The sequence below is a fragment of the Lepus europaeus genome, chromosome 19, assembly GCF_033115175.1.
Source record: "Lepus europaeus isolate LE1 chromosome 19, mLepTim1.pri, whole genome shotgun sequence".
In the NCBI taxonomy this organism is placed as follows: domain Eukaryota; kingdom Metazoa; phylum Chordata; class Mammalia; order Lagomorpha; family Leporidae; genus Lepus; species Lepus europaeus.
Window position 1 is genome coordinate 66298105 of NC_084845.1, and position 15600 is coordinate 66313704.

The window sequence follows — 15600 nt, forward strand, 5'->3', positions numbered from 1 at the left end:
TTAAACCCTGGAGGGGGCTTGTACTGGGTGAGAGGCTGCAGCCTTGGGCAGCGACTCAGGTTGCTCACAGCTGCCCCGAAGCTCCTCCCTTTTGCCTTTAATGCCCAAGAAACTGAGTGTTTTCATCAGCAGCAAATCCATAATCTCTTCTTCCTCTGACAGCTGCAAGGAAAAAAGAACAGAGTGATATACATAATATCACCTTCTTTGGGGCTTTTCTTTCTAAGGGGAAACCACAGTTTTATCATCCAGTTTGGCCCCAGTGGGAGGTCACTTTGCTACCTAAAGTTGTTTGAGGGGTTGGGGTGACCTGTGTTCCTGCTTCCCATGCCTGAGCATGCCTGGGTTTTCCTGGCAGAATTTTAAATCCCCAAACTGGAGCAGAAAAGCCTGGGCTGGCACTGAACCTGAATTTCAGCAGCACTGGCAGCACGTGGGCCACTTCTGAGCCAGCTGTCACCCATTTCCCTCTAGGGCAGATTTGATAATGACTCTGCATGCTTTATGGTTTCTGCTTGTGCTGTTTACCTCACATTGCACTTAGTGAAGAGTCAGGTGGTCAATAGACAGTCAGATTGGTCCCAGTGCAAAATGAGGCAAGAGGAGTCCCCCTAAGAGGGTGCAGAAGGCTTGCTTCCTCCAAAAGTAATTTTTTTTTTGACACGTAGAGTTATAGACAGAAAGAGAGAGAGACAGAGAGAAAGGTCTTCCTTCCGTTGGTTCACCCCCCAAATGGCCGCTACGCCGATCCGAAGCCAGGAGCCAGGTGCTTCCTCCTGGCACCTCCACTGCCCTCCCGGGCCACAGCAGAAAGCTGGACTGGAAGAGGAGCAGCCAGGACTAGAACCTGGTGCCCATATGGGATGCCAGCACCGCAGGTGGAGGGTTAACCAAGTGAGCCACAGCGCAGGTCCCAAAAGTAATCTTTAGCAAGATCAAAGTGCTGACTCCCACTGCAAGTTTCTCCCCAAAATCTGCCTTTGGCAAGACAAAAGTGCCTGTCCCAGTCCTTGGAGCTTCCAGTTTTATCATGAGAACAGCAAGGGAGAGGTGAGTCCACCCTTCTGAGTTCCCAGTTTACAGTGAACACAGAAGTTACCTATGCCCTCTTTCAGGCAGCAAGCTAAAAAGGCAAATACAAATCAGACCTTTCGATGGGTTATGTCCCCTGCCTTGCAACTGACTGTTAGCTGATTATCAGTTTTCCCCAAAAAATTAGTCCTTAAAACCGCACTACCACCAGCCCCTCAGGTTTTGCCTCTGTTGGAGCCCCACTTGTAGAGTTTTGGCAGGCAGTTCCTGATTTAAATAAATCTTGCTTTTCTCTCTGCCTTGTCTACATGGAAATTCTTTCACGTGAGACATAGAACTGAGATAAATCTTTTTCCGTTGCCATTTCACCTGTAACACAACCACCTACATGTATTTCATAAACAACTCAAAGCAAAGAAAAAACAATTTCTCTGAAGGAGGGAAGGCAGAGTGCAGCTACCAAAGAGTCCCACTCAGTAAACGGTCAGAAAGTGTCCTTGGCCACCCAGAGGACTGCAGCAGAGGCCAACAACACAACATTTCGGGGACTCAGAGACCTGAGTGACCCGGAACTGACCTGGGACCCCCACCCACTCTTTCACTGATGATTTTGTTTGCACTTCCCTGGCCACAATGTCGAGGAATCACAGCCTCAACCAGAGACAGAGAAAGAAAAGGGGACCTCCCCAGCACTAACCTTGAAAAGTGGCTGCTCACAATTAACTAGTGAAGCAGCTGCCCACTGTGATCTTGTCTAGGGAGGAAAGAAGTCCTAAGTTCTGCTTCTGTAAACTCCAGTCATACATCTGTCCTAACGAATCTACCCCTAGCATCTCTTTTAAAAACATACCGGACCCATGGACTGTTAGAAGTGTGGTCCTAAGTCACATAGGCTGCAATTTAAACCCCAGAGCTGTAGCAGCTAAGGTGTGATGCTGATGAACCTGTAGATATTGTAAGAAACTTGGGATTGTTGCCCAGTCTTCTGGAATCATTTCCAGCTGAGCCCGCTGGTGTTACTAAACTGCTTCAATCTTCCACTGTCTCCGGTGCCTGCTTGAACGCAGGGAGTGTTCCCACCCCAGATTTCTTTTTTCTTCCTTTCTTTCTTCCTTCCTTCCTTCCTTCCTTCCTTCCTTCCTTCCTTCCTTCCTTCCTTCCTTCCTTCCTTCCTTCCTTTCTTTCTTTCTTTCTCTCTCTCTCTCTCTCTCTCTCTCTCTCTTTCTTTCTTTTTTTCTTCTTTTTTTTTTGACAGGCAGAGTTAGTGAGAGAGAGACAGAGAGAAAGGTCTTCCTTTGCCGTTGGTTCACCCCCCAAATGGCCGCTACGGTCTGCGCACTGCACCGATCCGAAGCCAGGAGCCAGGTGCTTCCTCCTGGTCTCCCATGGGGTGCAGGGTCCAAGCACTTGGGCCATCCTCCACTGCCTTCCCAGGCCACAGCAATGAGCTGGCCTGGAAGAGGAGCAACCGGGAAAGAATCCGGCGCCCTGACCAGGACTAGAACCCCGAGTGCCAGCACCACAGGCGTAGGATTAGCCAAGTGAGCCGAGGTGCCGGCCCCACCCCAGGTTTCTGGGGCAGCAAGATAGGGACCCAGCTAGCAATGGGGCATATGGAAGACCTCACCTGCTAAGTACCCGTTGCATGATTATAGCCAGGTAGCTAAATCTGTGTTTCCCTGTGTAAACTTGACCCGATTCCCTTTGGTAGAGAAGTTGGATGTTGAGGCACTAGCCTACCACATCCCTGGCTGCTAGCATCTTTCTCCCCTACTTTCCCCCAGACTGTCATCTCCTGAGTCACTGGCTTCTCTTGCAACAAGTGCCTGATCTCAGGTTCGGGTACAAGACTTTACATGCCTGAAGTCGCTGCTAGGAGTATATAATAGTGCAACTCTTTGGAAAGCAATGGGCCGTTCCTCAAACTGTGAGACACAGTTACCTTATGACCCTGAAATTTCACCTCTAGGAATATGCCTGGAGAAATGAAAGCCTGGGTCCATGCAAAAATCTGTACCTGAGGCTCATTATCATTCACAATAGCTAAAATATGGAAACAACCCAAATGGCCATCAACTGATGTTTGGATTACCACATTTGTGTCTTATACACACAATGGAATATTATTCAGCCATCAAAAGGAAACAAGTCTTGATACACACTATTGTGAGGAGTCAGATGGGTTAAGAGGCGGTGCAGAGTGTTTGCTTTCCCCCAAGGGTTGTCTTTAGCAAGTTCAAAAGCACCTGATTGCCCACTTCTTGGGAGCTTCCAGTTTTATCACAAGAATAGCAAGGAGTGGTGATTCCAGACTCCTGAGCTCACAGTTTTCTGTAAACAACTTACCTATCTCACCCTTCTGATGGCTATTTGTCTTATCATGAACAAGTCAGATGGGATAAGAGATTACGAATCAGGTCTTTTGAGGAGTTTTGTCCCCGCCTTATAACTCAATGTCAATTTGATTGTCAAGTTTTTTTCTAAAATGTGCCTAAAACCCCACTACCACCAGCCCCTTTGAGTTTTCCTTTCCTGGAGCCCCCCTCCAGGTCACTGTGGCTGGAGATCTCTGACTAATAAACCTTGCTTTTAAACCTTTAAATCTCGCTTTTCTCTTTGCCTTGTCTGCTTCTAAATTCTTCCATGTGAGACAAAGAACCAAGGTAATATTTTCTCCACTGCCGGTTGACCTATAACTCTATGATGTGGATGATGCTAAGTGACATGAGCCATTTACCAAAGGCCACATGGTGTATGATACCATTTATATGAAATGTCCAGAATAGGCAGGGAAATCAAGAGAAGCATAAAGTAGAGTAGTGCTTTCCAGAGGCTGGAGATACGGAGTGTGAGGAATGATTATGAGTGGGTATAGATTCTTTTTGGAACAATGGAAATGTTCTGCAGTTAGGTAGTAGCAGTGGATGCACAGCCCTGCAGATATACTAAAAACATGGCCTTGGTCATGTTCAAGTGGTGGATTTTACAGTATGTGGACTGCACCTTCATTTGTAGATGGATGGGTTTAGTCTGCTGTGAAGCCTGCAGGAGCTCTAACTTCAGTTAAGAGTGTCTAACTGATGGAATTTGAGTACCTGGGTCAAACCTAGCAATATTCTCTGCTTCTGTGCTAACATGAAAAATGTGCTTCCTAAACACTACAAAACTGTTTTCAGTATACCAAGGGCACTGTGGTACAATAGGAAGTAGAGTTGGTTTTTGTCACCGCTTCCTGTTCTAAAGCTCCTAAACCATTGAAATGCCCTGTGTAACAGGGGTGTCTTTCGCTATTTGGTAATGAGCTTAAAAAAAAAAAAAAAGACACTTGAGTTTATGCTAATGAAACAACTTAAGTTGGGGCATCTAGATAGCTTCTGATTGGGGCTGATCACCAGAAAGACCCAGTGGACTGGAACCTTCTGCCTAAGCACCTAAACTCTACCTGGGGGAGGGGACTGGAGGGTGCCTGGAATCACAAGATCTGATGATGAGTTTCCTGGCTGCCAAGCAGGTGAAGGTGCTGGGAAGGAACAAAAACAACAGCATCATAGGGTTTGTTAGGCGTGCAGATTTTAAGGCATCTTCCAGCCTGGAAGAGACAGGTGAGCTCCCATTAGGCTCTCCCTTAACACAACTGCAGCTCCAGAAGCACTAGGTAAACCACTCATACCCGAATCAGGCAGACCTGGGATCCAGTTCCACTTTTCCTACTTTCTAGCTCTGTGATCCACAGTAAATGACTTCCACTCCAAACCACAGTGCAGTACACCTGTTCCAGCGAGCTGTCTTTAGGATTAAATAAAATAAAAATGTGTGAAGCTTTTAGTGCCACAAGTGTCGTGAAGGAAGCATTCTGCAAGAGGTGGGGTGCTTTGTTCTGTGCGGAGTCTACGTTTAAACTTCCACTTCTTGCCGGGAGCATGGCAAGCAGACCGTCTTCCCTAGGGGAGGAAGTTGACTGCCCTCCCCCTGGCTCCTCTCTGTGCCTGTGTGATGGGGGTCGAGGTGGTGGGGCGTAGTGCAGGGCCTCTCAGCCTCAGCTGAGGGGACGACAGAAGTACCAGTGCCTGGGTCCTGCCCCAGAGATTCTGTTTTTGTTGGTCTCCGGTGTGGCAGTGGTAGTTTCTAGAAGGCTGGGGGTGATTCTAAAGTGCAGACAGGGTGGAAGATCACAGGGCAGTGAACGGAGCTCTCGAGGACCCAGTCTAGTCTCAGCTCTGCGCCTCACTTGTGATTTCCTCCCTCAGTTTCCTCTCCTACAAAACGAGGGCTTTAGGTTACAAATGGAAATCTCAGGTCCACCTAACGTCACAGGCTACTCAGCCAGCCTCTTCATGGTTCAGGGTCAACCATGGATGTAGAATAGTCCAGAGGGACTCACCTGATTGCATTTTTGCTCCTCGCTGAAGGCCACCAGGATGACAGAGATGAACAGATTCAGCACCACAAACGTCATGAACACAATGCAGGACCCGATTAGGAAGGAGCCGAGCACAGGGCTGTAGTCCAGGACCTGCAGGAGGAAAGCCAGAGTCGTCCCTGTGTCCTGTGTCCAAAAGGCCACCCCTCAGAGTTGGGCAGAGCCTGGAGCCTGAGGGTCCCCTCTGTTGGGGGGGTGGGGGCTGAGAGTGTGCAAGAAGTGCTCAGAGCCAGCCTGGAAAGGGAATGGCCAGCACCCTGGCCCCTCAGTATAACCCCCTTGAAAGATGGGTGCCATTTCTGGCAAGGCTAGGAGATGCTCTCCTGAGTCAGCAGGACCTGCGATGTTCCCAGAGTAGGGATCTGCAGGGGGATGCTGTGGGCTCTAACATGAGGTTGTCTGTCTGGAGGAAGGGGAACTTTGTATTTGTGCAAAGTGGCCCAGCGCTCGCCAGGCCATGGACCTGAGAGGGGTATGGGGGGTGCAGGGTGCATTTTCTAGTTTTCCTACAGGCTTAGCGTGGATGGCCGTGTCCATGCCCCTCTCCCCCAGCCCTGTTACCTCCTCATAGTTGAAGATTCCCAGCTGAAGGCTGATCATCGTTTCTGCCGCATCAAAGAGAGTTTTGTAGGAACGGAGTTTCCAACCAAATATCAAGTTTGACTGTTGTGGAAAGAGTCCTCATGAACAGAGAGGAAACTGTGAAGCCCCACAGAGCCCACTGTTATAGAGTAGGTGGTCTGTGTACAGGGCCCTGAAAGTGGGTGTGCGCACAAGCTGGGTCTGTACAGGATGCGTTTCTCTCCCCATGCCTGTGCGTGTGTGCACCTGTGGCCATCAGCATCTGCACACGCACGCACATGTGTATATGCGTGTGTGTTATGCATTACAAGTGCCTGCCCAGTGACCTTGTCCAGGACCATGGCTGTGTCCACAGGCTCCGATGGTATCTGTATGTGCCTCTACCAGCACAAGGGAGAGCTCAGTACACTTCTGCAGCTCAGGTACCCACCCGCCCAGCCACTGCTGCACTCACCAGGTGGCTGCTCAAAAACTCAGTTATGAAACTGGGTGTCGGAGGCCACAGCCTTTTTGCTCTGGAGAAGTTGGGGTGGATGGACAATGGGCTGCTTCTGCCTGGGCAGGGATCTCCTCCCACCACCACCACAATTCCCCTCACCACACCACAATCCCCCTCCCAAGACTTTCCTAGAGATGTGGTATGACAGGGAGACCCAGCACCTTTGGCTCTGAGTGGGTGACTTGTGGTCCCAGAGGACACTGCATTATCCCCACAGCCCAAGTACTGCATGGATCTACATAAATCAGGGTGTTGGGACAGAGAGTTTTCAACAAACCCACAGACTGTGACTTTTCAGCACATAGTCTCCCACCTCACTCCATCAAAGCACTCCAGGGTGGGAGAGCAGGAGGCTGGGGTGGGGCTAGAGATGGAAGGGGGTCAGGGCTGAGGTGAGAGGGATAGAGGATGGGTGAGGGTTAGGGATGGAGGTGACTGGTGATGGGCTGCCAGATGGTGTGATCAGAGAGTGGAGGAGTGAGAGCCTGGAGGGGGCCATGGTGAGAATGGGGAGGGGTGGGGAGAGGGTACAGATGAGTGGGGTCCAGGGTTCGTAGGAACCATGAACTTGAGCACCTGCATGGGGTGCATATTTGGTTGGAGATCAAGATGTGGCAGATGAGCCACAGTGGAAGAGACTCTTTGATCCTCTTGTTACTTGATAATAAAGAGTTGAAAGTTTAATATTTTAGATTCCACACCCACCACCCCCCGTCACAAAAGGCATGTGATGGCCAGAATGCTGTGTGTTGAGGGGCTGAGTGAATGAATCATGCCTCATGTCTAGGGCACCAAGTGTCGGCCTGTGGGCATACCTACCCTCATGCCCCCTCCTATGCCCTGGCTCAGGAACAGGGTGACCCAATTCATCCCCTGATTCTGTGCTTGTCTGGACACTGGCCCCGAGGCTCTGAGCAGTGGGGACATCAGGAGAACCACACAACCAAGTAGGGTCTAATGCAGGAAGGGATCCTTCACTGAGGGGAGCTGGGTCTTGTTCGTCCTAGACCCAATGCCTCCTCACCATCTGCTTCCCAACACTGAGTAGCCTTGGCTTCCAGAGTCCAGCCCTGAGATCTTCCCAAAGGAGCCACTCACCGCGACAGAATAAGCCACAAGCATGATGAGGACGACGCCGCCAAAGCCCGAAATGTCACCCCAGGCACGGCGCAGGGCTGCGGTGATCATGTTCATTTTGGGATTCAGCCTGAGCAGGTGCCAGAGCTTCACTGTGGACAGGAGAACTAGGAACGCGATGATGTAGCCCAGGGCAGCGTCGGCGGCTGCTGTCTCACTGAAACTGATGGCCCTATGGGACAGATATGAGTTCAGAGACGGTGAGCAGTCCAGCTGGAGCTCATACAGGCAGGCTTAGGCTCATCAGCCACTCGGAGGCCATCATGTCCAGAAATGGGTCTGGGAGACAGAGCTGTGGCTAATGCCCACAGCCGGGTGATGGTGATGATAGTCCTGTGATGGCGATGGTGAGAATGATGGTGATGGTGACAAAGACAACACGGTTATGGGGCCTCGGTGGCTAGTTCATGCGACTAACTAGCACTCCTAATTAATGGCTGCGGAGCTGTGGACAACGGGAAGATGATAGAGCCAGGGGCTTCTGTGAGTCTTCCTCTTCCTGAACTGGGCTCACTGGTGCTACCTGTCCCAGCACACTTGTCTGCTACATCCAGTGCTGCTTAAGGTGCAGGCACTTCAAACAGTTCATGAAAGATGAGAATTATGACAAAACTATGCAGAGATTTCTTTTAATTCCTTTTTTGCAGAGACTATTGGAAGTACGCTTGTATTTGAAGGGAGAATGGAAGGTGCTGTTTAAGTGGGAACCTGATTTGCATGGTCTCATTTGAACGTCTAGATGAGGTAAGCCTGGCCAGCTCTGTTTCACAGAGAGTTGGTGGGAGGGCACACGGCCAGTGACATTAGCAGTGATCTGACTCATGAGTGCAAGAGTGAGAGCTAGAATCCAGGTGTGTGTGATTTCAGAGTCTCTGCCCACCATCCCATCCCAAATACAAGTGTATTTCCTTGTAAGTGGCAATACCATTAATGTCACATGATAAATAAATGTGATACAGAGATGCATACGTAATATGGATGTAATGTAAGTATAAGAAATATAAATATAATTGCTCCGATTTGTATACTAATTTGGATGTTGGATGTCCCCCAAAAGCCTATATGTTCAAAGCTTGATTCCCAGGGTGGTCCTAACTAGGAGGAAATGGAGGTAGCTATGGAATTTTGGGAGCATCCTGTGAGAGGGCTGTTATCAAAGCCTGCATTTGGGCCTACCCACTCTCTGCTTCCTGGCTCACCGTATGGTTCCTCCTCCATTTCTGCTCTGCCGTTGCCATCAGCTGCCCACACAGGGGCTGAACCTTTGGGGGTTGCCCAGTCTTGGGGCTGTGAACCTCCAGAACCATGAACCAAAATAACCCTCTTTAGAGGCAAGTTGCCTCAGGTATTCTGTTATAGTAACAAAAAGCTGACCAATACAGTCATAATCATAAACACACATACGTGTATATGTTCCTAAGAAGACCAACATGTGATTTTCTCAGGGATATTTACTGGACTCAAGGTTTTCCCTTCTAATGCAGACATGTTTCTTGTGAATTGAAAGGTTTGTGAGGTCTGCCTTCCAGTCTGCAGGAGAAGCCTGTCAGAACAGGCCGGAGGATAGAGCACCTTCCCCAAAGCCCTCTGGCCTTGAGAACTTGCCAGGTACCCATCCTGCAGGTCAGCTCTCTGCAGGACTACTCCAAGGGAGCAGACACTGGGCTCACTGGGCACCACAGGTCCTGGCCACGCCAAAGAGATAATTACCTTTCTATCCAAACCTCTTGCCTTCCAGAACCTTCCTCCCCTTTGGAGCTGCTGGGATGGTTGGCAGTTCCTCCTTGGGCTCCTGCAGCCCCCTTTTCCTTTCTTTAAAAATACCGCATCCACTCTGGAGCCATTCAATTGCTCTTGTATGTGGAAACAATAACAATGAGTAAACCCTCCTTTGTAATGGCAGTCAGCTCTAATTAAGCAAGGTTTTCAGCTTGTGTGGGGCACCAGCAATGTAGGTCTGGGATGTGGATGTGGCCAAAGGGGCGTGTCCTCTGCCCGGCCATTCTGCCTCTGACCCAGGCTGAGAACCACTGGGTTAAAGCCACTGTGAGCTAAATCATTTGGGCTTACAAGGCATTTTTTAAACCCAGGGCCTAGCTGTCAGAATGACTTATTTCAACAAGAAAGTGAGATATACAAGTTTCTAAAGCAAACACAGAATTTTGGTTAATTGATTCATCAAATTCAACTGAGAGACTCAAGTGAAGTTTCAGATTTAACTATGCTTGGATGTCTATCAAAGTGGCAGATTGCTTTTCTGTTTTCTGACGTTCCGTGTAAAGAGAGAGCTCTCTTGTTTGACGAAATTAAAATTGTTTGATAAAAACAAGACCCCGTCTGTGTGGATGTCAAGAATGAAGTCTGTGTTGGATCACTGTGAGGAATCAGAAGGCCTGGCTAGCCTGGGGTCTGCCAGTGACCTCAGTCCCGTCTGACCTGGAACAGCTCCCCATTGTTCCCGCCCAGAGCTCAGCCTTTGTCCTCTAAGCAGAAATCCACAGGCTCTTGCTGTGAAGGGCCAGAGGCTACGCATTTGAGGCTTTGTGGGCCAGACGCTTGCTGTCACGTGACTCAGCTCTGCCACTGTAGTGTGACTGTCACACAGGCTAATAGGCAGTTAGGTGCTCCCAGTTATAAAGAGGGAAAGAGAAGTTCCTCCAAGAGGGTGCAAAACCCAAAACTTATCTTTAGCAAGATCAAAGTGCTGAATTCCACTGCAGGTTTCTCTCCAAAAGCTGCCTTTAGCAAGACAAAAGTGCCTATCCCACTCCTCAGAAGCTTCTAGTTTTATCCTGAGAATAGCAACCAAGTGGCTTTTCATTCTTCTGAGTTCCCAGCTTAGCATGAAAACAGATTCCACCCTTCTGATGATTTTGTTTGTTTGTTTTATTATGGGCAAACTAGACTGGACAGACAAGATTAAAAATCAGGCCTTTTGATTGTTAGCCACTGCTTTTTTTTTTTTTTTTTTTTCTTCCTCCCAAAACTGTGTTTAAAAGACTATAGTCCTGGGGGCTTGCCTTTCTTGGAGGCACTCCCCTCCCCCTCCATTGTTGCTTTCTCTCTGCCTTGTCCACATGGAAATTCTTCTTTCATGTGAGACAAAGAACTGATGTCATCTTTCTCCACTGCTGCTTCACAGTGGCACAGAAAAGTCGCCCTGGGCAACACATCAGCGAAGTGGCATGGCAGTGTCGCAGTGAAACTGAATTTACAAACAGCAAGAGCTCTGGATGTGCCACCCCTTCCAGAGCCGAAGCACTTTTCAGTGTTTGAAATCAATGCTTTTCGTATTTACAGTCAGCTCAAATAAAAATAGAAGTGCTTCTGACAGTTTCTGAACTCAAAGAGCTGTGCTGATACTGAGACACTGTTATTAAGGGGAACTTACAGAGAGGGTAGAGCTTCTGCTGGTTTGTAGACTGAGTGAGACCCATGGTAGAGGTTAGAAATAGGGTTCACATTCCGAGTGCTGCATGAACTTGCTGTGTGACCCCTACAAACAGCCTCTCTGAGCCTACTACAAAAGATTTTTCTTGGGGCCGGCACCGTTACTCAATAGGCTAATAGCCTGCGGCGCCTGCACCCTGGGTTCTAGTCCCGGTTGCTCCTCTTCCAGTCCAGCTCTCTGCTGTGGCCTGGGAGTGCAGTGGAGGATGGCCTGAGTGCTTGGGCCCTGAACCCGCATGGGAGACCAGGAGAAGCACCTGGCTCCTGGCTTCGGATTGGTGCGGTGTGCCGGCCGTGGTGGCCATTGGGGGGGTGAACCAACGGAAAAAGGAGGACCTTTCTCTCTGTCTCTCTCACTGTCCACTCTGCCTGTCAAAAAAATTAAAAAAAAAAAAAAAGATTTTTCTTCATCTGTGAAAAAGGAATGATGATCATGTCATCTCTGGCTTCACCCTGGCCCAGGCCTGGCTGATGGGGGCCTTGAGGGGGAGTGAGTGAACCGACGGATGAAGACATTTATTTTCTCTCTCATTCTGCCTATCAAGTAAAATGACATTAAAAATTTTTAACACCATCTCCTAGAGGTTGCAAGATTCAAGTAGGGGAAATAGTGCTTTAAAAGGGGGTGTTGTATGACAGCCAGCAATAGCGTACATATGTTAGTTGCATCTTTACAACAGAGACACACAAGCACTCAGAGTGAAGGAGAGGAACCTGGAGCCATACCAGCTGGATTTAAATGACTTCTCTACCACATTGCAGCTGTGGGGCCTTGGGGAAGTCACATCTCATCCCTGGGCCTCAGTTTCTTGTTAAGTCAGGGCGATGGTGACCTCCACCTTCAGCGGTTCCAGGAGGACTCACTGAGTCCGGCACTCAGTGGACCCTCGGTCAGTGCTAATGAAGTAGGCATGCAAGGAGCGTCCCAAAAGGCTCTCTGCCTCTGCTTTACTGCCGGTGATAAGCGGTGGATAGCAGCTCAAGGTGCTTGTTGCATGTAGCTTTTGGCCTGCTCTCTGCTTGGCATAGATGCTACCCTGGTTTCTAGATTTTCCCCTCTCTTTAAATTGAACTAAAGCCCTCACTTTCCTATGCACCTTTTACACTAAATAGAAGCCTAAAATGTACCATGCTGCCTTGTTTATCTGTGCCGTTAGTTAGAATTCTTCTCTTAATATTAGGCAAGGATCCTCTCATGCTTATTAATGTTGGGGATTTATTAATAAGCCTATAGTGATATTGGATGGCACCCCAAATTCTGGTAGCATATGTGGCACCCCAGAAAGCACTTCTGGGGATCTCTAAAGGGCCACATTTTCGTGTAGATTTTAGGGGGTCACTTCCAATTTCACTAATACAGGTGGTCGCTGACATTTGCAAAGGTCTCCCCCAAAACACTGAGAGAGCCCTGAGCAGGTACCAGGTAGCCCTCTGTTTTGGTGAGACTTGCAAAAGCAGGAAAATATTCCATTTTGTCTTCACGAACCCTCTCCAATTGTGTCTGCTTTCGACCCCAACCCTGCTATCACTTCTGCTGGAATTGCACTTTGACCTGCCGAAGGGTCAGTAAGGTTTCCAGAGCCTCCCTCTGACCCCAGATCTCAGACGGCGGCCACTTACTCCTCCCTGTGCTTCCGGCAGCGCCGGAGATCACGCTCAGCCAGGATGGCCCTCTTGACGAACACCACCAGGGCGCTCCAGCTGGCCAGGATGATGCCCAGCTCCAGGAGGTTCCACTTGCTGCTGAAATAGCCCCACTTCTGCTTCCTCAGGAGCTTGCCCTGGGGAAGGAGAGCAAGGTTCTGCCAAAGGCTGTGGTGACAACCGCCCCATCACCTGGCCCCATGGCTGCTCCCTGCCCACCACGGGCCCTCCACCCCCAGCAGGAGCCTCCTCATGCCCTCGTGTGCAGGGAGTGCAGTGAGGGGCTTGGGGGTAGATGCTTCCATCTGCCCCCACCACTGACCCCAGCTGCAGTGCTTATAAGAGTAAATACTGTCTGTAGAAGTAGTAAGAAAAGAAAATTAGTTAAAAGCAGGCAAGATCAGAGACTCTCCCCCACCCGCCTCACTTGAGAAAGCCTGCAATTGTCCGGTTGCCCCTCTTCCAGGCCAGCTCTCTGCTGTGGCAAGGGAGTGCAGTGGAGGATAGCCCAAGTCCTTGGGCACTGCACCCCAGGGGAGACCAGGATAAGCACCTGGCTCCTGCCATCGGATCAGCGCGGTGCGCCGGCCGCAGCGCGCTACCGTGGCGGCCATTGGAGGGTGAACCAACGGCAAAAAGGAAGACCTTTCTCTCTGTCTCTCTCTCTCTCACTGTCCACTCTGCCTGTCAAAAATAAAAAAAAATAAAAAAATAAAAAAAAAAAGCCTGCAATTGTGAGGTCTTTCTCAGCCTCTGAGATGTAGATAAGTCTTTTGAAAAAGTAACTTTTAGCGGGTTTTGGGAATACTTTTCTCAAAGACACCTTGACCTCTCCCCCTAGTCCTGTCTGAAATGTAATTGTCAGGGAAGATAGCATGCCTTCTTTCTTCTGTAGGCACCTGGCTCCAAGTTGCAAAACTCCTGTCATAAAGATCAAAGTTTATTTTTCCTTTTGACAAAGCCAATTAACAAAGGTGGCCACCCCAATGGCCAGGTGAATTTAGGAAGGACAGGGTAATGAGTGGGTGTGGTGGCGTCCTCTCACTTAAAGAATCCAGCACTTCCTATTAAGAACAGGTGTAGCCAGGTGCCACCTACTCGGCTCCCCAAGAGGACTGGAGTCCTAGCTTTGTCATCTGTGGTGCACATCACCTTCCAGTTTAATGCTCCCAATAATAAAAGTGGTTCTCATAAGGAGTTCTGGGGAATTGTTTAATGTACGTCGTTTGGGTGATGCGAGATGAGAAAGTTCTGAGAGGGGTGGTGGCAACAGCTGCAGAGGGGTGTTCAGGTAATGAGTTTGCTCTGACCCGTGGCCCACATGGTAAACGCTCTGTCTAGTCACCACAATTTTAAAAATTTCTTAAAAAAAAAAAAGTTATTTTCTTTCTTTCCTATTATCGTGGAGAGGTTATCTGGATTGGCAGGTGTTTAAATTCTACTTCCCCAACAGGTGCCGCAGATTAAAGAGAATCATTCTGGGCAGGTGCTGGGACACACACACACACACACCCCACACCCCCACCCCGCCAAGAGAACTGTCTAAGGTTTGTTCAGTTTCCCTCCGGGCATTCTTAGGGAGGAAGGGCTTGCTGGTTTGCCTGGTTAAAAGGCTAGGTCCACCTCCATTGCAAAGGGATGGCGAGAGGAAGGTTTTTCAAACCTGCGGAGCAAGAACAAAGTTTTGAGAGATTTAATTGGGAGTGTGGCATTCTGAACTGGGAGGAGAGGAGTGAAGCATGGAAGTAGGTGGTGGACAGCTCTCCTGGGAGGTTCTCAGACAAATACAATGACTGGAGATGCTATTGGACAACGACTGATTCTGGGGCCTGAATCTGGAGCGCCCTGGTGGTGTTCGTCAAGAGGGCCATCCTGGCTGAGCGTGAACAGGCCATGCTCAGGGTGACCACTCAGGTCCCCTGCTTTGCAAGGCTGACCCTGTAGCATAGGAGTTGAGGGTGAACATGTCAGACTCCCTGGGTTCAAATTGTGACCTTGGATACGTTATTTAGCACCTTTGGACTTGACTCTCCTACTCTGCAAAATGGAGCTCACCAGGCCTTTGTCCTGCCAAGGAAAGCCTCCGTAAGATTTTTAGCAGGAGGCCTGCTGTGTGGGAGTATGTGAAAATATCACCCTCTTCCTTCAAAGAGATGGCTGGAGCAGAGGACCCCTTCTAGGTATCTGGTTGGCCTTTCTTGGGGGGACGAGAGGGGCGCCAACCTGCTTCAGTTGGGTTCCCAGCATCTTCAGGCTTTATCGTTACCAGCACCTGCACCCTTCAAGGGCAGCAGTGGCAGCAAAAGCCACAAATAGTCCACCAATGACACCAAGATGTTAAGAACCCCTACAGTCTAAGTTCAGAGAACCCCCAGTCGAGGAGATGGCACCCCTGTCTACCCCCAACCCTGGCCTTCTGGAAGGTTTCAGCTCAGTAGAGGTTTTACCTTTTGTCCCCAGAAGTGCCCAGCTGGGCCCTGCCATGGCTGAGGCTGTCCACAGCAGCCTAGATCACTGCTATAGACCAAATCGAGCCACACAAACAGCCAAGACAAAGTCTTTCTCCTCCCTCTTCTTCAGGCCCTGTCCCAGGACCACCCCACACCCTACTCACACAACCTCCATCCCTGCCCATGCGGCCACAGGTCCACCCCTCACCTGCTCTATCATGTAGTAGAGGAGGAAGAGGAAGTAGATGAGCTCTGCCGCCACCACGAAGGGGTGCCAGCCATCCGTGAAGGGGTACAGGCGGAGGCTCTGCAGGGCCGCGTGTGCAAAGAAGGTTCCTGGGAAGCAAAACACGACCTGTTCAGCACAGCCACCTGCCTGCTCAGGG

At 49.6% G+C, this 15600-nt stretch overlaps 1 protein-coding gene across 1 annotated transcript in view; it reads right to left on the bottom strand.

Annotated features, from left to right (window-relative positions):
• LOC133747744 (polycystin-1-like protein 2) overlaps nt 1-15600 on the bottom strand; it is a 99899-nt gene continuing 84299 nt past the window's right edge. Inside the window, exons 38-43 of the mRNA XM_062176041.1 lie at nt 15423-15550; nt 12741-12901; nt 7632-7842; nt 6014-6115; nt 5414-5545; nt 1-162 (exon numbers count right to left, since the gene is read on the bottom strand). Coding sequence (XP_062032025.1) covers nt 1-162; nt 5414-5545; nt 6014-6115; nt 7632-7842; nt 12741-12901; nt 15423-15550 — 896 coding nt within the window. The remainder of the gene's footprint in view (nt 163-5413; nt 5546-6013; nt 6116-7631; nt 7843-12740; nt 12902-15422; nt 15551-15600) is intronic.